The 23,088-nt window shown below is 41.2% G+C and overlaps 1 protein-coding gene across 1 annotated transcript in view; it reads right to left on the bottom strand.

Moving 5' to 3' along the window:
* wu:fb95e10 (flocculation protein FLO11) overlaps positions 1-23,088 on the bottom strand; it is a 57,280-nt gene that overhangs the window by 9,881 nt on the left and 24,311 nt on the right. Inside the window, exons 2-3 of the mRNA XM_041817535.1 lie at positions 13,286-14,005; positions 12,834-12,912 (exon numbers count right to left, since the gene is read on the bottom strand). Of these exons, the coding sequence (XP_041673469.1) occupies positions 12,834-12,912; positions 13,286-13,898 (692 nt within the window). The 5' untranslated portion in view covers positions 13,899-14,005. The remainder of the gene's footprint in view (positions 1-12,833; positions 12,913-13,285; positions 14,006-23,088) is intronic.

Genomic DNA, 23,088 nt, shown 5'->3' with positions numbered 1-23,088 from the left:
GTTCATAATTTTATGAAGCATGCAGCAGCATCTTCCTTCATCATCAGCTTGTCTTTGATTGATGTTTTATATTTTTGCTGAAAATTAACACTGCAATCAGTCACTGATTCAATCTTCCTGCAGACATAAACAAAGTGTTAGACTACAAAAAACTGAATATGGATCTGTTTTACACGAAAAATAGAATTACTGACTATAAAAACGCTGGCTGTTGAACTCCATTCATCCAAATTAACCATCCTTAGTGGTTTAAGAACCTTCGTTTTAAAAACTATTGTGACAGTATGAGACACAGGTAATAAAGATCCTCAGCTGGTGACATGAAGGCTTTTGTAGGGACAAATCCTTGGCTCTTTCCATTGCTGGCTAAGGTAAAATAAATCTCTGAAACATCTCCTTTCTTTAAAACACTCTGCACTTCAAAGCCCTGCCATAAGTCTGAAGCTTATTTTGGAATCTGTGAGTGAAACTTTAAGAATTTAATCCTAAAACTGTTCTTCAGTGAACACGATGTTAAAAGGTGAAAAGAGAAAGAGCTCAGTGTTCGACTTTTTGGTGCTTCACTCAGAAAGGAGCGGATAAAGGAAACACCGGGGAAAGGATAATGGGGAGCATGAAAAGTTACAGAATGTGGCATTAGAGATGAAGTACGCTGAGGGGATTTTTTTAGATAGAGCATTCACAAAAATCTGTCTGATAAAAGGAAAATGGGTGATCCCAGAAGGCAGGCTGACTTCACGGAGTACTACAGAGAAGAGAAGAAGCTGAAGATAAAGGGGGATGGAATGTGGGGGAGATGATATTAATCTGATTATATATTATCTTACATCACTGTCTTCTTCTTGCTTATTAAAGAGGACAGTGTACACAGTTAGATCCTATTACAGCGTTTAAGAGAGCAGGCTGCAGCAGAATAAGCTCTTGTGCTCTGTTTAACAACAGTGACCATTGTGATGATGCTTAAATACAGTGATGTATTGGTGCTCGAGTTATTTAAAGCTTTAATTTATTCTGTAATTAAGCTGAGTGTCAGCTGAATGACAGAGAAAACCGCACGAGTAATTGTTGTCTTTAAATGACGCTAATTTGTGTCTTCATTTTGTTTTGCTGGGAGCTTGTAGCTGGGAAAAAGGTGTGTTCACGTTCATATATTTTACCGCAGGCTATTCTGAGAGAGAAAAGCATTATACATTAAATTTGGTTAAATCAAATGTTAAACAGACAGCCCAGAAATGCAGTGGAGCTGAACAATCAGATGACGGTGGTTGCTACAGGCGCACTGGTGCATAAAGCACAATACTTAAAAGTTCTCCTTCTGGCCTGAGGATCATTAATAACATTTACTGCATCTCCTCTATCAGACACCAGAGAGGACTGTTATGTGTAAAATCATTGTTGCCTGCTGGTGCTGCTTTGTTAAAGAACAGAGTCAGGCTATGATTTAAATAATGAGATGCTCTGTGAACGGGCCAAATGAGTAAGCAGGAGCCGAGCGGGCAAACAGGCGGTCTGTCCTGCAGCAAAGTCGACAAACTATGGAGGAATGACGTCCCTCCTCTCAGAATAGGCAGCAGATTATAGATGATTTTGTGTTAATTAAACCCCATAAATATGAAGGCAGGGGCTACATTATGGTTACAGGGCACTCAACCATCATAGGGAGGGTAGTGTTGTGACTAAGGGGCACGTTGGTGATTTTACTGTTAAATGAGCCTGATCAGATCCCTCCTCTCTCTGCTGGTGGTCTCCTCTACCCACCTACCTGTTAAAATATCCTGCAGAAAGTGCAGACCCTGGAGGTCTATTTTACATCATTTAAGTTGTTAATCTACTGGAAAGCATTCAAGTGTTTCTGATGGTAGAATAAAATCATAAATAAAAAAGGTCAGACATATTTATAGACAGCACAAGATATAATTACACTATTGTGATGACAATTCAAGACCCATGAAGCTGCTGTTGTGTATTTAAAGAGTATCTAAGCATGACAACATTTTCTAGCTGACAACCAAATGAGTACAGGTTTTAAATAATGTTGCTGATCTATTTGAGTCCCAACATGAGGGTCCAATGTATTGAGATTGTAAGGAAACACTAAATGGGTACACACTTGCAAATGTAAGTATTATGGTTTGAAATAGGAATCAACTGATTACTGACCTGGCCAATCATCCAATATTCAGCATTTGGCTGATTACCTCTATTACTGATTGCCAAAAAAACTTCATCCAAAAGTGCACACCTTTGGCTATGTTTTCCCTCTCCACTGTTTCATCTATTGTTCTGCTGACAAAGCTGTCTGTTTGGTATGACATCATACGAGTACTAGCCAATCAGCAATGAGGCCTGGGTGCCTCTACAGTGGGAGTATGGCATCACTTCCTGTTTTCCTGCAGTGATTTGGTTGTTCTATGCCATGTCTTGTCAATTTAATACATTTTTTATAATAAATGGATCCTCTATTATCTACACCTCTTGTCCCGATTGGGGTCGCGGGGGGGCTGGAGCCTATCACAGCTGTCATTTGGCAGGAGGCGGGGTACGCCCTGGACTAGTCACCGATCAACTGCAGCGCTGACATAACAACAAGGCACTCTCACAATCACACCTACAGCCAATAATGAGTCATCAATTAACCTAACGAGCGTTTCCTTGGTGGGAGGAAGCCGGGACACCCTGGGAGAACCCACGCATGCACAGGGAGAACATACAAACTCTGCAAAGAAAGGCCCTGACCAGGACGCAAACCAGGAATCTTCTTGCTAACCTCTCTGCCATAATAAATGCATACTGTTTACAAATGTTGGTTATTGATCTCATGGACTCCTAATAATGGCTATGTGTCAGCTCTGAAAAATCAGCATCAGTCGACCCATAGTTAGAAGTGGCATTAAACCGAATGACATGTTAAAAACAGTGCATGCAAATGCCTCTTTCTGTCTGATGAGCATGTTTTGACATTTGAAAGAAACACTAAATTAAAGAGGTATTTATGTGGACAGCTATATAGGCCTCAAGATTTTCTATCCTTTAAGATCACTACCTCTACACTCCTCTTTCTGTCTGTTTTTCACAAGTTTCTCTGTGAGCATGCTCAAGGTAAATCCCTTCATTTGGCTGTCACTGATATTTATAAGAAGGAGGCTAAGTCTAGTCTGTTATGCTCTCTTACATTTATTACTCCCAAATACACCCAGAATAACAGCTGACTGAAATGCAAAGCAGCCTAGCGTCCACCCTGGCCCTTCTGTCTTCCACTGTGGAGACTGATTTCATAATAGTGACAAAGGTCTGACAAAGGTCCATCATTTAAATCCACAGGAGGGCTTGGTCTGCCACTCAGAGATGAACCCCCATCCTGTCCTGCCCCTCCATGCCCTCACCATCAGCTGTCTCAGCACTCGCTGTCTGTGCTAACAGTTCAAACTGATGCAACTCTGACTATGCTTGTTAATCAGTTTATATATGTGTCTCATGGATGGTACACCTAAAGCCTAACCTGGGACAAGGACTGCAGATTCGCCATGGTTGCACTGTAAGTAAATGCAACAATGCCAATGCATTATCCCTGACAAATAAGCTGTTTAATAAATAAATAATGATGTTGCGGATGATGGTGCCAGCAAAGAAGAAGTGGGTGTGTCCTACTCCCCCCCCCCCCAGTCCATGTACATACAGTGATGCTCTTAAGGTGTTTTTTTTTTTATTTCAGACTAGATGCACTTCAACCTAAACCCTAGAGTTTAGTCAACCTTTAAAATGTTCAGTTCAAGAAGACTGTAAAAAAGCAGTGTTTAAAGATGATTTGTTAATCTGAAGAGAAGGTGTTTTGTTTGTTTATATTGAGTAAATGGACCTACGTAGAACTGGATCAAACAAACCTGAGCCCTCCTTAAAACGTTTCCTCCAGTATCTGTTACATCATGTCATGTCCCTGCAGCATGAGCGAGCACACCCACAAACACACCCTCTTCACACTGAAACCTTTGTCTCAGATTCAGACATGTACGCCTCCGTCTGTCAGTCTATCCGTCTCTCTCTGCGTTTCATTCCCATTAAGTCCATTTGGTAATTGGCTCTGCTGCTGCAAATCTATAAAACACGGCAGAGAAAGGCTGCATCACAGAGCCGTCGGCCACACCCAGAGCACAAGATTTACAGTCTGCGCAACATGTCGTCGGCATCATGCTGGACTGTAAACGGTGTCTGAGGCATGGACCACGACTGCTGGCTCATTACATCAGCAGTCATTTGTTAGATCATGAGGAGGGTTGCACTCAGTCGCTGCAATAAAAATTTATCATCCCTGAGGGACCATCAATGAGGAAAACAGCATGACTAATGTGAGAACACACAGGGCTGAGGGGATGGCACAAAAAAGACGTAAAAAATCACAATCCACCTGACCCTCCACTTCCTCCTGTGGACTGAGTACCCTTCCTCTGTCCTCTGATCTATCATGCAATCTTTCCCTCCGTTTCACACAGAGATACCCTCTGGTCTTCTTTTTTCCACCTCTGCCTCCGCCTCTCTCTTTCACGAACACTCAGTTCTCACATCCCGCACGTACAGCCTTCACACTCTATGTACCTCTGGCAGCAGTGATGGGAGCTCAGCAGGGACACATGACTTATTCAGCCATATAGCTCTCATACCCCACTGCCACCATTTTTGTTTCACTTCACTCTGCTGAATCCATAGACAGCAGGGCAAACAGGAGGATGCAGCTAAGCGGCACGTGTGCCTGTACCACGTGTTCAGCTGACTTGCACGTACACCTCCCCTCCCCCTATACCTCCACATCATACGGAGGAATATACCAGCAAAGAACACATGCTCTGCATCCTAATTACACATGCCCTGCTTTTAACATGCATGTGAAACAGCACATACAAGCACACTTCTAAGCACCAATATGAGAAGCGCAGAGCGGCCTTTCTGTCCTGTCGGGCAGTTTGCATGCTGCAGTGTCAAATTATCAATGCATCGCCAGGCACAAATCAGCGGCACAGCTGGAGAAGAAAGCCAAGAACTGGTATAAATTCATGCACACAAGCAGGGTCCCACTGTTGGTATACATCACAGCATGCATTTACATCCTGCTCAAACAACCCATCAGGATTTCCACTTTCTCCATTTGAACACTAATCAGGCTCAAACATTTCCTGTCACAAGCTGCTTTTGCTGTGGGCAATCGGCTTCAAACAGCAGCGCCCCGGCGCCCGCACACTTACACACATGCACCATCTCACACACACACATAAACATAGCACATTTAAATACAAACAACCTCACTTTAGCAGTTAAATAGACTTTATCATGTAGTCAAAATGAGGTGTACATCATCATGGTAATCTACAGCCTTATTCACACTGGATTAGTTTTACCTTTGGACCTCTGGCAATTTGGGAATCCCCCCTGACGTCAGTGTTGGTGCTGTGTCAGGTTGGGCTTAAACACCGTATCCCGGGGTATTTAAAAATAGCACCGTACCACAGGAAAATCTGGGGAAGGTTTAACCGTATTAAGAACTGGATACCACCCAATCCTTGTGCTGCCCATTCACTCTGGAAAAGCAAAGTCAGTAATTTACTTGTACTTACTACTCAGTTAACCAGTGCTTTCACTGGACCATATCTGTGCCCATGCACATTCAACAACCGTTTTAATATTTCTGTGTTTAACTGCATTAGAACACTATTCAAAATTGGTAAACTAGTAAATTATCTCCTCCAAGATTTTGCAAATTAGATTAAATTGCAATATGACCTGCAGCAATTTTCAAATCACAGAAGTTGCAATATTTCTCTAACTTGAAATATGTCATCAGTTTAATAAAATCTTTCTTTTTTTTTTTTTTTTTTTTGCAGCGGGAGAGATTTTATGCACATTTTGCAAACATTCAAGTGTCAATTTTTTTTATAATGGTTTACAAAAATCCTCCTTTTTATGTTTCATGTATGTTTTTCTTAATCACAATGAGTGATTAGTCATACCCCAGCTGTTATCATCTGGTAGCCAGCCTAACCTCCCCCACCCCAGCCACCTCCTTCATAGCTTAAAGCTTGTTGCACCCCCATATTCAGATTCATGCTACTGTGGATTCATTGCTTTGGAAATAATTTTATTGTTTTCAATACACATGGTCTTATTTATTGAGTACTTATTGCCTGAATTTGTTGAAAAATTATATAAGTTTAGCCCAAGAATAATCCCACAATAAATCGCAATATTTGGGAAAAATATCGTAATTAGATTATTTTTGCACATTGTTCGGCCCTAGTTTGCAAGGCCATCCACAAATGCAAGTCAAAGCTGGATAATGCAAAGAAGAAAGCATATGTGAACAGGATCCAGAGACATCACCATCTTCTCTGGGCCAAACCCCATTTAAAATGGACTGAGGCAAAATGGAAAACTGTTCTGTCTTCAGCTAATAAAAAAAAATATATATTCTTTTTGGAGACCATGTTTGATTTACTGCAGCTGATGCTGTTGTTGCACGTTGATATACTTGTTTCAGACTGGCTGTGTGTTTGCTGTGTACAGCTCCCAAGCTGGCACCATCACGGCTTCCACAGCAGGTGCATGTGTGCTGCATGTTAGCTGCGTCTACCTGCTGTCATAACTCTGTCTGTCTTCGCAGCCAAACTGAGCTGTGACATTTTTAGAACAAAAGTATTCTGTACAAACAAGGTGAGTTTCTCCTCAGAAATGCTTGACAGGGCTTTTACTTTGAAAGTGCAAACCAAAAGTGTAATCATACTGAGTTTTCACTGCATTTTCTATTAATGTGGCAACAGGTGAAGTTAAGAACAACTTTATTAGACTGAGGCATTCGGCTTGTGGCCTTCATCAGGGTCATCAGGAAACAAACTGCAAACACATTCTACTGATGTGGGAATAGATATCTGTTAAAACAAGGTAAATATGGCTGTCTGTTATTTTCCTGTCTATTTTGGCCAAGAGACGGCCACAGCTCACAGAAAAATTGGCAAGCCTTCTAGTCTAGTCTCTGCATAAGATGCAGCACTCATGTAGACAGTTTAAAAGCCCTCACTTGATAACTTGCAAGCTAAAATAAAAATGCGACAAGACATGGCTGCCATGCATCCAGTTTTGGATTGTTGGGAAACAGATCATCAACAATCCAAATATAGAGTGTACAACTAAAAAAGACTTATAGGATCAGGTACAGATAGAGAGAAGTCATAGGAGGTGTGGTGAGTGAGGTGTTTGACCGGCAAAGTTGCATAGACCTCAAAATGATTCCAATTTAGCCTACTACTTCATTACAGACATGGTTGATTCACACAGGATATAAACACAGATATCCTCCACAATCATGACAAATGATCAAAGGTTCCACAGTAACATGAATCCTGTGGGAACAGGGCTTTTGTCACCTAAAACCATAAGTGCACTGTCCTTTTTAAATTCAAATCAAAGCCAGTAAAAGTGCCTCTTTAAAACCGGTAGAAAGAAACTGAGCTATAATGAGGAGTAACTGGCAGCAACAACTAAAAAAATCTAATTTAGCTAAAACCTCGAGCTGGACAGGAGGAACGAACCACTTTGTTTGTAAATGAGATTGGTGTCACTTAGTGAGCCCACATTTGCTCTGCACTTTATTTGTCTGATTACTGGAACCTGCTGCTGATGGAATTAAATCAGCTGCCTCAGAGGAACACAAAGTAAACCGAGAGCCCGCTGCGGGTGTGAGTGCCTGACAGTAAGAGAGGGAGAAGGGTGTGTCTGATGTGGTGGTTAATGTGTCTGTTGATTTCTCCACCACTCTGCTGATAGCAGCCCTGCAGTAAGGATTGAGTGAGGCAGCAGAAGGACAAAATCTAATTAAAGCCTAAATTTATGGGCCTGTCAAAGCAGATCACATACACAAATGCTGACTAGAACAACCCCACACGCACACACTCTCACCAAAGTATGCCTAGAAGGGTACATGGTGCTGTCAGAGGAGCCTATCATCAGGTTCAAGCTCTCTCGTGGGGATTCATATGTAGGTCTACTGCAGCTCCATCCTTCTCTGGGCTACATGTGTAAAGCTAACTCACACTAACAACACTAAATACTGCATTTTAAGCTACATCTGATTAAAAATGCAAGCTCATACAGGTCAGTCTATTAACCATGAAAAAAGATCAGAGTTTGTCTAACTGGTCTCTTCTTCTGCCCTGTAAAAAAATCTAGTTTGATTCAGCAGGTAGATATTACCAGCATAAAAACTGACTGGACATAAATAGATCAACATTGGTTACTAATATCTTTTCATTACACATTATTTGGCCTATATTTATAAACAGAACCACTGACATCTAACCTGACACACATGATGGACTGCTTCATACATCCACATATCCAGACATCTGGTAAACATCCCATGAAAAGTGTTTGGGACTTCTGTGTGATATATTACTTACAGGCCAATGAGCGAGAAGACAAAATGAGGTAGTAGGCATGTGCAGCTGGGTAAGTAATGTGAGCTTAGCACTGTCAAAGTTTACGAATGGTGGAGTACATTGGTGGCTAAAGTTAAGCTCACAGAGCAGCTATGTAAGCTACATAGATGCGTTATCTATGTAGCTAATTTAACTTTAGCTTCGTTTGCTAAAGTTAGCCTCGCGAAAGGAAACGTGGTCACATTGGCTTATATAGTAACGTTAATTACGTAGCAAGCATAGCAATGTCAGCTTAAGCTAATGCTGATAAAGCTAAAGCAAGCCACCGTTGGTGTAGCTATAACTAAAACGGGCCCTAAAACTAGGGCTGGGAAATTATTCGCAAATTAGATTAAATCGCAGTAAGGCCTGCTGCAATTTTCATATCACAGAAGGTGTAATATTTCTTTAACTTGAAATATGTCAAAATAACAGTTTAATAAATCAATTTTTTGCAATGGCAGTGATTTTACGCACATTATACAAGCATTCAAGTGTCAATTTTTTATAATGAGTGACATAAAAATGATGAACCCTAAAATAAAGCAAATGACATCACAATACGAGCAAAAATAGTTAGCTTATTCTATCTAAAACTGGTGAAGCCTAGCGTTACTTCACAAAAGTCATAGCCCAGTTGCGATCAGCTGGTAGCCAGCCTCACCTCCTCCTCCCCAGCTGCCTCCTTTATAGGTTAAAGCTTGGTACACCCCCATATTCAGATTCATGCTACTGTGAATTAAATGCTTCAGGAATAATTTTATTGTTTTCAATACACATGGTCTTATTTATGGAATTATTTATTGCTTTAATTTGTCGAAAAATTATATAAGATTAACCCAAGAATAATCGCATATTAAAAAATTGCAATTGGATTATTTTTGAAAATCGTTCAGCCCTAGTCTATACATATTTCAATCCCAAGTTAGACCTCTGACCTTTTCCTTTGTTTTATTTATAAAAAATTTACTCTGTAATGTTTGCAGTGTTGCTATTTAATGAATGTAACTGATAGACTTTGTTTATAAATAAAGCTGAATAAAAAAAAAATCGAAACTGGAAATACGTTAAAGGCAAATTACGGCACCTCCATTCTTAGATATACGTTGTCTCTGATAAATGGTTTGTTAGAGTGGCCGTCAGAGAGGGACGGTCTCCAGTGGCAGCCCATAGCTACCGCCTCGCTCTCTTCAAATGAAGCTGATTGGTCCAGTTTGTTCTCTGAAGTGGCAAATTATGTCAGATTGGAGCTTTGCCTGATGACAGATGTAGAATCTTGATGATCCATTGGCTTTGTAAGGTTAAATGTCGTCTGATACCGATGTTCTCTAGAATGAACTGTATTTTCCTAATAACAATGCTGAATGTGTGTCTTTTACAGCAGCATACACCATTGTTTCACACTTGGGTAGCTTTTGGTAAGCCTACATTTGATTGTTATAACATTATGGCTAATAATAAAATCCACTATGAAAAAATGAATGGGACCATTACCTTTGTACAACATTGTTGAGCTGACAGTGCACATCTCAGCATTTTATACTGATATAATGGTTTCACTGGTATGTGGAACACTGCTGACTTTTTATATTTTAAAAAAATATATTAAAAGTCCATCTAATAAACTCAATATTACAGTAAATGAGAAGAGTTATCTTTTGAAACTAGTATGCCTACATGACCTCACATCTTCAATGCTGACAAATCAGAAAGACTTTAATCCCTTAATCACAGCGGTAAAAAAACAAGAGTTAATCTACACAGTGTTTTGGACAAAGCAGCAATCTCCTGAAGACACTTTACCAAAGTTGATTTAACCTCTGATAGTGTGAATATTGATTTTGCCTGCATGTATTTTTATATCCATTGGGCTTCATTTACAACATAAAACTAGTGGAACATGAAGTTATGAATGAACCGACCACAGCTCATAAAGGTTGCACAAAGAGCATTCTGTACTAAAGTAGTGATTATAAACATGCCCTTGGTAATTCTTTTTAATTAGATGTTTGCACATCAACCGCTAAAGCCGTAATCTGAGAGTAATCTCCAAAATCCAGCTGCTATCCATGGCACATGGCGAGTGGAGGAGGGCGGGACCTGAAGTATGTTGTTGTCAGATTTATAGAAGTGGTCAAAAATCTACTAAAAAACAAGGAGGCACTGGTGCAAACTTGGTGACGTAAATGTCTCTGGTAGCATCATGGTGCAGTATAGCATCATACCATACATGGGAGCAAAACATGAAGGACAAAAGGTGCTTTTCTCAAACAAACAGAAAGAAAAGGAGGCGGGTTACGCTCCCAGACTCTTTATCTGATCAGGATCATCACCGTTTCATACAAAGGCCTCCTTCAGACTCCTCACCAAAGCACCTCAGGGCCCAACACCCGGCACACAGTGAGGCTCAGGTGAAGAACACATGCTGATCTGCTCGCACACACACACACTAAAACTAAACAAACAAACATTTAGAGAGTTCAGTTATTCTCAGATTTTTCCTCTCAGTCACTCCTCCTCTCTCCTTCTCCAAAACTTGTCTTATTAATAATTCTGCTGTGTAGTGCCTGCTCTGCTCAAACACTGCGAGGCATTCCTCTAAGGCCTGTTCTGACATTGGCTGAGCGCTGGCCTACTTAAACACGGCCCTCCCGAGCTTCTATGAGAAGGATCATTGTCTATCATTTCTCAAGGGTGGGTTTTTTCTTTAACAGGGTCTTCTTTGAACCTGAAGCCAAGTGAAGCCTTTTGAACCAACAGTTCCTCACAGGCACTGAGGGGCTTTATTAGGCTCAACTTAATCAGTCTATTTCTAATTTATTTGTCAGTTTATTCAGACTGCTGCTGCTCTCTGATGATTTGTTGGCCAATCACTGAAAGAGCTTTTGTACGAGAAGACTGATGGAAGTCTGAGAACAGAGCTAATTACAGACTAGTGCCGTCACAACACCAAAATTTCAACCATCAGAGCAAGTTTACCAATACTTCAGTGATACTAGTGCAATATTTGATATGTTATAAATCAAAACAGGATGTCCACAATCGTTGGTCACATTTTGAAAATGGGCTTGTTGGAGATAGGAGGTTTTGGTCCAACGCCAGGAACCTATATATTGTCACATCTTCTAATTTGCCTGCCATGCTATTTGAGATGCAGGGTGGGTTTGATATTGATGTGCCACTGATACCCCAAGGCAATGATACTCAAAGTATGGCTTTGGAGCCACATGTGGCTCTTTTGTGATTATTTGTGGCTCTTTTATGTCTTAATTTCAATTATTTTTCCCCCAAAAAACCTTAGAAAACGGAAACTTTGACCTCAGAGGTTAATTATATTAATCAATTTGTTTCCCAGACTTACACAGAAAGCTTTGATTGTCAAACATAATGGTTCCATTTTTGCCACATTTATCCAATTTTTGCCCTTTTTCACCATTTTTTGCCACTTTTTGCTCATTTAAGCTACCTTTTGCCATTAAATACCACTTTTTTTCCCTCTTTTTGCCCATTATTGCAACTTCTTTAAGCCACTTATATACCAATTTTTGCCCCTTTTACCATTTTTTGCCCATTTAAGCTACCGTTTGTCCTTAAATACCACTTGTTTCCTATTTTTTGCCCATTTTGCCACGCTTGAATGCTTTTTGCCCATTTTAGTCACTTTTCTCTCATTTTTTTGCAGCTCTTGCAAAGGTATTTTTCATCAATTTGGCTCTTTGGCTGAGCAGGGTTGAGTAACACTGCCCTAAGCTTTCCTTTATCATACAGCCAGCTAGAAGGGTAGCTCATCGTCATCCTGCTGGCGGGCTGACTAAGTCAAATACTAATCTGTAGAGTTTTGTACTTCTGGGAGAGGCCAGGTGTCAGTCACTGAGGTCATACTGAGGCCTGAACAGTTTGCTTGCTTGTTTGGCACTGTTTTGTTGCACCTTTTGCATATTGGTGCAATAAGTCTGCAGAATAAGCATCGAGTCACAGTCCTAGAAGACTTTGGTGGCTCATTCTGTTCACTTTTACAGGACAGGGAAGTATCCTGACTCGCTCCTGTTGTCATGGGTACAAGGTTTGTGAGGTAATGCTCCTTTCTCATGGCTTGATCATCAACAGTCTGACTACCAAGCTTATACTGTGCATATTCAATTCTTTCAGCTTGTCTCAACCACTTAAAATCTACAAATGTCAGAAATTCAGACATTTTTTGGATAACAAGAAATGGAAAGGTACCAAAATTTCAGTGTACTGTGTAACATTTGAAATGCTTTTGAAGCCTGATGGACATCTAAAAGAGAACTAATTGCAGACAGCTGCCTGTAGACATAAAATCTCTTTCAGACACTTTAGTGCAAGGCTTCAATTCTCCACAAATGTCACACCTACCTGGTTGTCTTGGAAACAGGGGGCTTGGGTGAGGCAGAGGAGCTCGGTTTGGTGGCAGCTGTAGAGGCAGGCTTGGGAGCTGAAGAAGATTAGAGGAAAGAAGGAAGAGGAGAGGGTAAAAGTTAATAATGGTTAAATAGGATTAATAACATTGGTTCATTGTACAGTATAATATAGTGACATATATTCCATATGTAGGTCAGACAGATGTATGTCTCATACAGTGAGCCAGGAGGATCTAGGGCAAATGCATGTAGATTAGCAGCCACTGTGGCATGTCTAATATATGTGTTGAATTTATTCTTTGTGCATCTTTCCACGTCATCACATTAGACTGAACACTCCTCATTACAGTAAGAGCTGTGAAAACATTTCATGCTACACTGACTGTGAATGCCTGCATCTTTTTATCTGACCCTGACTCTTTGTTTCAGGATGACATTTCCACCAACCTGCAGGCTTCTTGGCAGCGGCCGCGGTGCTGCTGGTTTTAACACCGTTAGCGGTTGTGGATGGAGTCTTCTTGGCCGCTGTTGTTCCGGTCATTGGCTTTGCACCATTGGTGGCAGGGGTGGTTTTCTTCTCACCCACTTTGCTCTTAGCTGCTGGGGCTGTGGTTGTGGTTGTTTTTTTGGGCGGAGCTGGAGTGGGGGTGGCCTTTTTGACTGCTGCAGGCGGGGTCTTCTTTGCCACTCCATTGGTCTGAGGTTTGGCCACGCCGTTTGACAGACGGCTCTGTGGCGTGCTGGTCCGTGAGCCAGCTGTGGCTTTAGCAGGGCTGTTGGTACCCGGTTTTGTCTTGGGCGTGGTCTTGTTGGTGGTCTTGGCTTTTGGGTCCCCTGAGGTCTTGTTGCTGGTCTTGTCAGCACTGGTGTCCTTGGCCTTATCTGGCTGTGGTTCCTGCTGGCCTGTCTCCTCAGCCGGCTGCTGTGGAACCTCCCCCTCTGCTGGACTGGCTGCCTGGTTAGGCTCCTGTCCTGCTGCAGGTGCTGCCTCATTCATTGGATTGGATTCCAATGTTTCCATTGGCTCCAGCGCTGCCGTGGTAACACCATCCGGCTTCATCTCCCCTTGCGTGGTAGTGGTCCGTCTCTGCAGGGCAGGGCTGGTTTACTTAAATCTCACAGGATGGCCACAGGTCTAGAGGCTCTCTGGAGACTGGTAGGTCTGGTCTGGAGAGAGAAATGAAAAAAAGTACAACACAGTCAGTCAACAGCAAGATCAGACATGAAGAGCAGTCTGCTGTCTCTCCAATCAGGGCACAAAGCCCCAGGAATGTTGTCAGCCCCGAGAGAAGATAAAGATTTGGCACGTGTCTTTTTACAGCTTCAGCATTGTGCTCTCTCACACACACAGACATTTTTATGTAATTTTACAGGCATTTGAAGGCAAACTAGCTGAAGGAAAGATGTGAAACAGAACACACCATGTTAATGTAAAGGAGACTGAACTATAGAGGACAATAGGGAAGCTTGTAGAGGCCTTGAAGCATGAGTCACAGCTTCATATGTAATGCTCTGAGGCAGAGCTGGGCAATTAATTGAGTTTCACTTCTGATTTTGACTTTAGCTTCAAACTAGTGCTGCACGATGTGGACAATATTGTTATTTGAGATTGCAAAATATAGTACATAAATGGTACCATGTCTCTACTTTCACATCAAGGAAAACAGAAAATAATGATAATGTTTAAGTGTGTACTTAGCCCAAAACACACAACTATTTAAGTGCATAAAAATGCAAAGACTGAAGTTAAAGAGGACTGCTTTGAAAAATGATTTATCTTCCAAAATGATCTGTTTCGTTGAAAACAAAGGTACTTCTACTAAGTGCAAATACAGTAGCACTATACTGTAAACTTAAAAGGCCTTTATGCAGCATTTTTGTAAGCCTTTAAGTACTACTTAATCAAAAAATAATTCAGCCTTTTATGTTGTAATGTAGTTGCACAGCCTGACTTCATGATTGCTATTGCAACTGCCTTTTGTTATTTTTCAGTGTTAATTTTGCAGACTAAAACTATGACTAAAAATGTTTGTCAACAGCCTTTTTTTCCATGACAAAAACTAGACTAAGGCTAACAAAAATAGATTTGTGATGACTAAAACTGACAAAAAGGAAGGTTAGTTTTTGTCAAGATGACTTAAACTAGACTAAAATGTAATGTAGTTTTCATCGGACATTCAAAACCCATGACATTTCTCCACTGTGGTAAAATCTGTCCAGAAACAATGCATCTGTAGCTATTCTGCCTCTCAGCTGTAGAAAGCAGGGACCCCAGGTTTGGCAGAGAGATAGAACACACTACCATGACTTAGTACCAGATTTAGGCAAGAAAATAAATGCTTGGACTAAAAGTAAAGACTAAAATGTGAGGTCTTTTCATCAACTAAAACTAGACTACAACTAAAAAGGGAAGAAATGACTAAAATGTGACTAAAACTAAAATGCATTTTATTTAAAGACTAAAACTGAGACTAAAATTAAAAATAGCTGCCAATATTAACACTGTTATGTGTGGTAAACGCAGCGCATGGCACGCACCCTCCATTTAAAGGTTAACATGCTTAGTAACCAGCAGGGATGCACAACATTATCTGTATGGCATCATTGTCAGCGGATATGAATATTTTTGCAACCAATATTTTGTCAATAAAGATCGTCCTATATCAGCCATAATAATGGCCATATGGACAGATATGTTTGTGGAGATTTAGGCTAGATCAACAGACCAGCGTCTGCTAAAGTCTTCTTCTTTATTCATGCTCATTCCTTACACTTTAAAGTTTGTTGTTTTTTAATTTGTTCATCCTAAAATTTTAAATCATGTGTTTTAAAAACTGAAGTTTAAGGGCTGAACTACATTTAAATATCAGTATCGATATTGGTATCAACTTAAATTATTTTGTAAATGGCAAAATCCATTATCATGCATCCCTAATAACTAGTGATTTTAAAATTTTATTTTACACATGCACAAAAAATGTGAGCATTGAGCTTATTTGTGAGGTAAAGAGAGTTGAAAACCAGCATTTGTTGAAGCAGATTCTCTGCATACATGCTGCTGGTTGATACATCTCAGGTAAAAATGCCAGATGCAATGTATTTTACCGTTTAAGACAATGCTTTTATTCTGAAGTTGTTTCTGGGGCAGTTATATCATTATTGAAGCTCTTTGCAGAGTTATACAGACCATTCTTCAGGCTCCTGTTAAACTTTCCCCCAGTCATTTCTTACAAAGACTATTTGCACACAGTATTTGAATTATTGAAATCATCAGGTTGCAGTGGTTTTAATCATGTAAGATCTCCTTCTCTGACTCTTGCAGTGCATGCAGTGTTTTTGCCCCTGTGCATTTCCTAAGCTCACATATTTTAAAGTAGAAAAACATTGTTTTCCTAATGTCATTACAATAACTTCAACCATTGCTGTAAGGTATGACAAACTTATAAGACTGAATATGATGATTATGTTTCATTAAAGGGCAATAATGATAATTTAGTAGAGCAAACATCTCTTTAACCTTTCCTGTTATAGAGAGCTGGTCTTAAAGATGAAATTTAGAAAACAAAAAACTTCAACAATATGTGTTACAAAGCTGTGGCTGCCTCTTAAAGCAAAACTGGGGTCTAATCATTTGAATTTCATGCAGACATAAAATCAGTTTAAAATCATGTTAAATTGATCTAGCAGCCCTCCTTTAAGGCTAACTTCTACACAAACACAGATCTGCTTATTCTAAGACGAGCTGAACGTTCTGTCTCTCAGTCCTCGGAGGGAGGGGTTGGAGAGGACAACAGGAAACAACACTTTCTACAAATAGCCCTCATTTATATCAGTGCTGATGTCATTGCAGTGGCTAAAGATCCCTCTGTGGCACTAAAAAGCTCAGTGACACACTTGGCCAGTGTAGCTGTGACGGGTTGTTTTTTTCTTCAGTACATCAGAGTCACTAGTGTGGAAGACCACTTTGCTGCAATGGTACACTTAAGGGACGACAGAAAGCTAAGCACGCGAGTGGCAAAGACACATATATGAACTCTGAAGTTTGACATGAAACAAAGAAAAGACATGCAACCTTTAAAGCTGCACATGGAAGGGGAAAGCTTCATAAAATTAATACAAATGGCTATAAAAAGAAAAGTAGGCTGAGGTGGGAAAAAAGGCTTGGATGTGTTTGTTAAGTGGGTCAAGGCATGCACAATAAAGCCAGAGACAGGCAGACAGTTTGACTCAGAGGCCACAAACAGAGCAGTCACAGACATGAGCAACTGAGGAATAGAACTGGGACATGAAGCATATGAGGCCTGCTATGGGCAACCATCTGTAATATGGGCTGTCACACAATGTCTGCATCAATATTAGACAAATGTCTCCAAGTTTGTTTCTGCAGTGACTTTGAAACGGAAGGATGAGAGGATAAAGATAGGTTTTTACTAGTTACAGAGAGGCGGGAGGGGAGGGGGGAGTAGCAGGAAACCGTCCTGTCAGAGTTTATAAACAGAGCGAGGAGCCGACTGCGCAGGATGAAGAGTGGTGAGACAAACTCTGAGGCAACACCGAGGCCGGCACAGAGGAAGAGGCTTGGCCCGAGGAGCATGGGAACAGAAAGAGGAGGTGGGACGGAGGAGGCAGGGAAAAAACAAGACATAAAATGAGCTCAGTATTGGCTGATGTTTGCTGGTACAGCTCTAAAATCCAGACATCACTAGTCATCCCAGTTTCCACTGACCTTAACTTGGACGCACACACTCACTGTCCTATTTCTAAAGGAGTACACACATCATCTTTATGCCGCTGGGTTGCTGGAAACAATTTCTAACACTCTTTCTTTCCCTTTTCTGTCGCCCTTTACTCATCCTCTAATCTTAACCCCACATGCCAAAATGCCGTCTTTTATTCTCCACTCATCCCCCCTTTCTCCTTTCCTCTTTCTCTTCCTGATATCTTTCCTTCCCCTCTACTCCCACCCCCACTCTCATCCCTCTGTTCTCTGTTTGCCATTACACAGATGGCCGGAGCAGCTGAGCAGGGCCAGAGGGGGAAAGAGAGAAACTGAGAAGGAAATAAGCATGTATCCCAAACAACACACAAGACCGGATGCACAAAGCTAATGCAACAGGCTGCAACCAAAAACAGACGACCAGGGTGAGAGGGAGGTGACGGGTAGCAGTTTGGACCACACCCTTTGGTCACATGGGGTTTTTAAATGCCAGTGAGGCTGAAAATGTAAACAGTTGACTTAATTATTTTACCAACCACAACCTGTCACAGCTGAAAGGAGAGACGGCAGAGACTGGTGGGAAAGAAAAAGATCTGACTGACACAGTTCTCAATTGTCTCTCAGAAAAACCTGTAAAGATTTTATCTGATTAACCCTCTGAAGTTATATTTACCTTTTTAAAGTGTCTAGGAACCCAGCATCCTCGACTTACAGAAACATCCTTTTATTAGTGGCACCTGACAGGGTTAGAGACTCATCCCTGCTCCCTTTATGTTTGAAAATGGATCCATACATTTTAAATATGGCCATCGGGGCCCACATACTCAACGAAAGTTTGGTTGGGCATGAAAAGCTAAGACAAGAGCTCCACCCAGCTGTTGTGCTGCAGTTGTCTCTGCACCCAGGTGAGCTAACATCATGCATTTACAACCCTAAATCCAAAAAGTTGGGGCACTAAGGATGTGAATAAGGAACTGAATGCAATGTTTTTTTTTTAAATCTCATAAACTTAATTCTTCCAAAAAAAGTTCACACTTAGATTCATCTGACCACAGAACAGTTTTCCTTGTTGCCTTAGTCTATTTTACAGGAGCTTTAGCCCAGGGAAAACAGGGATGTTTCTGGATCCTGTTCACATATGGCTTCTTCTTTGCATAATCCAGCTTTCAACTCTTCTGCGTGAATGGCACAGTGAACTGTGCTAATAATGATTCCTGAAAATGTTCCTGAGCCCATGCAGTGATCTCTAGTACAGAATCATGCCTGTTTTTAATGCAGTGGCCCCTGAGGGCCTCAAGATCACGAGCAGCCAATATTGACCTTCAGCCTTCTCCCTTGCTCACAGAGATTTCTCCAGATTCTCTGAATCTTGTGATGATATTGTGGACTGTTGATGGTGGGAGATTCAAAGTCTTTGCAACTTTACGTTGAAGAGCATTTTTCTTAAATTATTTCACAATTTTTAGACACAGTTTTTAATAGATTGGTGAATCTCTGCCCATCTTCACTTCTGTGAGACTCTGCCTCTCTAAAATGCTCCTTTTATACCATGTCATGTTCAGACCTGTTGCCAGTTAATCTAAGTAGTCACAAAACTCTCCTCCAGCTGTTTTTCATTAACACCACTTATATTTTCAGCCTTTTGTTGTCCTGTCCCTGTTTTATTTTTTAAGTGTTGCAGCCATCAAATTCAAATTGCGCTAATATTTTCATTAAATGTCCTAGTTTCAACTTCTGATATGATTTTTTTTGTTCTACTGTGGATAAAATATGGGTTTATGAGATTCCCATTTTATTCACATTTGACACAGTGCCCCAACTTTTTGGAATTGAGGTTGTAGTTTCTAACAAGTTACACAAACAGTTGGCAATATCACTTTAGAAAGCTTTAGGAAGGCTCCTCCAGTTTGCACATTATTAATCTTTGCAGTGTTTTGCTGCTTAATTGTTTGCTTTTCATTGCTCAACACTGCCCCCATGGTTACTAGTGGCATTGCAGCCTTTGGTCTGTATCAGTGAGCCTTTAGAGAACATGCAAAAAGTACAAACAGAAATTTTGTCCCACCTGACTGATAAGAAACTGACTGATAATTACTGGCCAACTTTTAGTAGATCAGAACAGATGCTGCTAGTTACTGATCACCAAAACCGCTCACCTGTGGTTAATACTCTGGTGTCTGCAGCTGAGGGAAGTCTTATATAGGCTAAGTGAATTGTCAGCCAGTAAGCATTAAGCACATCAGCAATGTCAATTCAATTAAACTGAAATGCAGCACCTTTGACTGTCAGCCTGGAAAAAACGGTCAACTCGTCTGCTGCTGCTGAAGGTCAGTCATCCTCCTCCACTCAAAGCAGCCGTGGTAAAATCCTCAAACATTGTACTAATAGCCGTTTCAGACTGCGTGCATGGCAGCCATGTCTCTGCAGCGGCTTAAATTCTATTTTGGCATGCATGTTAACAAGGCGGAGCTGTCAGACTGGCTGTATAGACCTGCATCTCACACGCAAAGCATCTAGAATAGAAGGCTCACCTATTTCTTCCATGAGCTAAAGCGTCTTGGCCAAAACAGACAGAAAAATGATAAACAGAGAGGCACATGTACCTTGTTTTAGCAGATATGATTTTCCAGTTAAGTAGACTATGTTTGGACTATGTTGGTTGAATAAAGCTGGTCTTTAAACTATATTTTTTCAAAGTAAATGCTCTGCTTCTATTCTGATTTTTCCTGGCTCAGTTATACAACAGATAAAGTCACATGTAGGTAGGTTTATTGAGGCTGAACTTACAACAAAAAGACAAGGCCAAGACTGCAGGGAGACACAAAGTCAGGATGGTGTGAGCTGTAGCAGACACGTGCTGCAGCTGCACACAGAAAACACACACCCAGTCTGAATGGGCACAAGTCTCATTAGTTAAAAATAGGTCAGTTAAGGTCATATCAGGGAGGGGAGCATATGCCAGATTGGCACTTCTCCGCATCAACCTTGGTCCTATACTGCTCTGGCCTTCTGATGGCCATGGTCCAGGCCTGCTCCAGGCCCATGCATCATCTCTCCAGGTATACTCCCAGCTGCCCCCTCTACAATGTATGCAGTCTCCCCGGGGTCCTGGGCGCCCAGTTTGTGGTGAGCTTGATCAGGCCTGGGGAAGCGCACCCACCGTTCCTGTATCAGCCGACCCTTCTCATCCTCGCTCTACTCTTTATGCCAGCATTAGACACACGGTCTTGCCAGCGATACCCAAATATGCACAGAAGTTGTCACAAAGGAGTTCAGTCGGCGCCTCTGCCCATCAGTCAATGTCCAGGCCTCACGACAGTATAGAAAGACGAAGGGCCAAAGGACTCTGACTTCTGGCCCCCACACTGTCTTAGCAAGTCCAAGTCTGCAGTTGATCTCAGCCTCGCAGTCAGTGGATCGATAGATTACGCTACCAAGCTAGGTGTACTGCTCCACAACTTCCACGCTCTCAACATTCACAGACACAGATTGGATGGCAGCACCCAAGGCATCCCCATTTGGCTGGATCTTTGTTTTGGCCCAGGAGACGTGCACTCCCAGAGCTTCAGCCTCCTCACTCAGCAAGTCAAGAGCCTCCTAAGAGGCTGCAGTCTCCGCAATGATCACAGCCTCATCAGCAAAGTCCAGATAGCTAGATATTTGCAGCCAAAAAAAATCGGGCATTCCCAGAATTCTTTTATGATGGTGTTTGTCAAAAAGAGTGTACGTACGCCAAGGAAAAACTGGAGATCAGGCTGTCTTATAAAAAACATGTACAGCTGCTTCAGCAAGCCTGAATGTTTTTATTCAAGCTACATTGTTTATGATCTAACATTTTAAAGAGGAAAGCCTTTCATAATAGAGGGATTAAACGTCACATGTCGGCGGCTCTATCTCAGGTTGTTGATGTTGGCAGGGATAGCTGGTGTCTAAACTTTCCCAAATCCAATTAAAAGCCATCTTGTAGGATATTTCCAGACTTAAATGTAACACTGGAGGAAGCAGATGGGAGAGAAGTTTGCTGGAGTAGCTTTGAAAGAGGATGAAGAAGAAGTGCATCTATGTGGATGTCTTTTCCACATGTGTGACATAAAAAATATGGGTGAGACACTGGATTATGGAGCTGTAAATACAAAAACAGTCATGTGCAACAATGTAGTAATCTGGAACATTTACATTGGTTGACTTTGACAAAACAAAAGCAAGATGATGCAGCTGAGCCACACGTAGTGTTTGCATGACGTTGGTTTAAAATGACAGCTCCAAACACGGATGTCGAGTTATGTTATATTCCTGATTTCAGCCCTCTTTTCCGCTCATGTCACTCCCTTGCCTTTATGCACTCGTTTTCAAAAAGAAACACTCAGATACAAGTGAAAATTTAGAGGAGGGTTCACACTCCAATACGATTAGTCAAGAACAGATCATAAGTTATTCTTAACCACTTTCTGCACGGAATGCATGGGACAAACTGCAACAGAAGAGCACAATGTTGTTTTTACCCATGCAGCTCCACCCAGCTGATAAACCAAACAAAAACACCCCACTGTTTGACTAAAACCCTATAAAGATAAACACACCGTGACCTAATTCAACCAAGACATGAACCAGGAAATCTCTCCAATCATCATTTCTATCTTTCCACACTCTGATGTTACGGGTTCCCACAGCAGGCTACAGCATCTGGCCAGGCAGTTAATTTCACTGTTCCTCTCCAAAGTTCCACACATTGTTGATGTCTGTGTGAGAGAGAAAGTGATAAATCCTGATTGCACGGCCACGGCCAGATGAGCGTTTCTCGATGTCCTGCAAGTCTTCAGGCAGCTGTGAGATCGTACATCTCTGTTGCTCGCTCGATTTCATTTTGGTCATCAGTCAGTGGTTCAAGCATAGAAGGACAACGGCTATATACATTTATTATAATTTCAGCTTTCTTATTGCAGCTGTTCAGCCACTTTTATACTCCTTAAAATATGAATCAAGCCAGTTTGACAGCCAAACTGAAATCTGAACTTTTCTTGAAGTTATGATGTGTGTTTGCATTTGAGAAGCTCTGGTCAAACATGAAACTGTTACTTCATTGGGTTCCAACAGGCTGAAATCATCTTTAATTGCATCTTTAATTAATGCAGACGTCCCAACGTAAACATCTCTGACTCATTGTGTTAAAACAGGTTTTTAATTTTACCCAATTTGGCTGTAGAGATTAAGAGGTTATTTGCTTTAACAGGCTGTGTGGGGTTTTGAAAAGGCATGGGTGTCATCATACAGATTCCCTGATTGAGCACAACTTGTCGTTATCAGCAAATTTTCATTAGACTGGAATTAATGCTTCTAGTCTAATCACCAAAACCACATATGGTTAATATTCTGATGTCTGTGACAGAGAGAAGTACAGTACTGTGCAGAACTTTTAGGCATGCTTTGACAAAAGAAATGAGGTGGAAATAAGGTGTGTAATGGCAAGTAAGCTGCCTGAGGGCACCATGGTAAACAACCCTGGTTGTGCTCTGGATGTCCTTGCATATTATCA

This window comes from Cheilinus undulatus, linkage group 21, assembly GCF_018320785.1.
Source record: "Cheilinus undulatus linkage group 21, ASM1832078v1, whole genome shotgun sequence".
NCBI classification, from domain to species: Eukaryota; Metazoa; Chordata; class Actinopteri; order Labriformes; family Labridae; genus Cheilinus; species Cheilinus undulatus.
The sequence above is the reverse complement of the archived record's forward strand: the minus strand, read 5'-3'. Positions and strand labels throughout refer to the sequence as shown.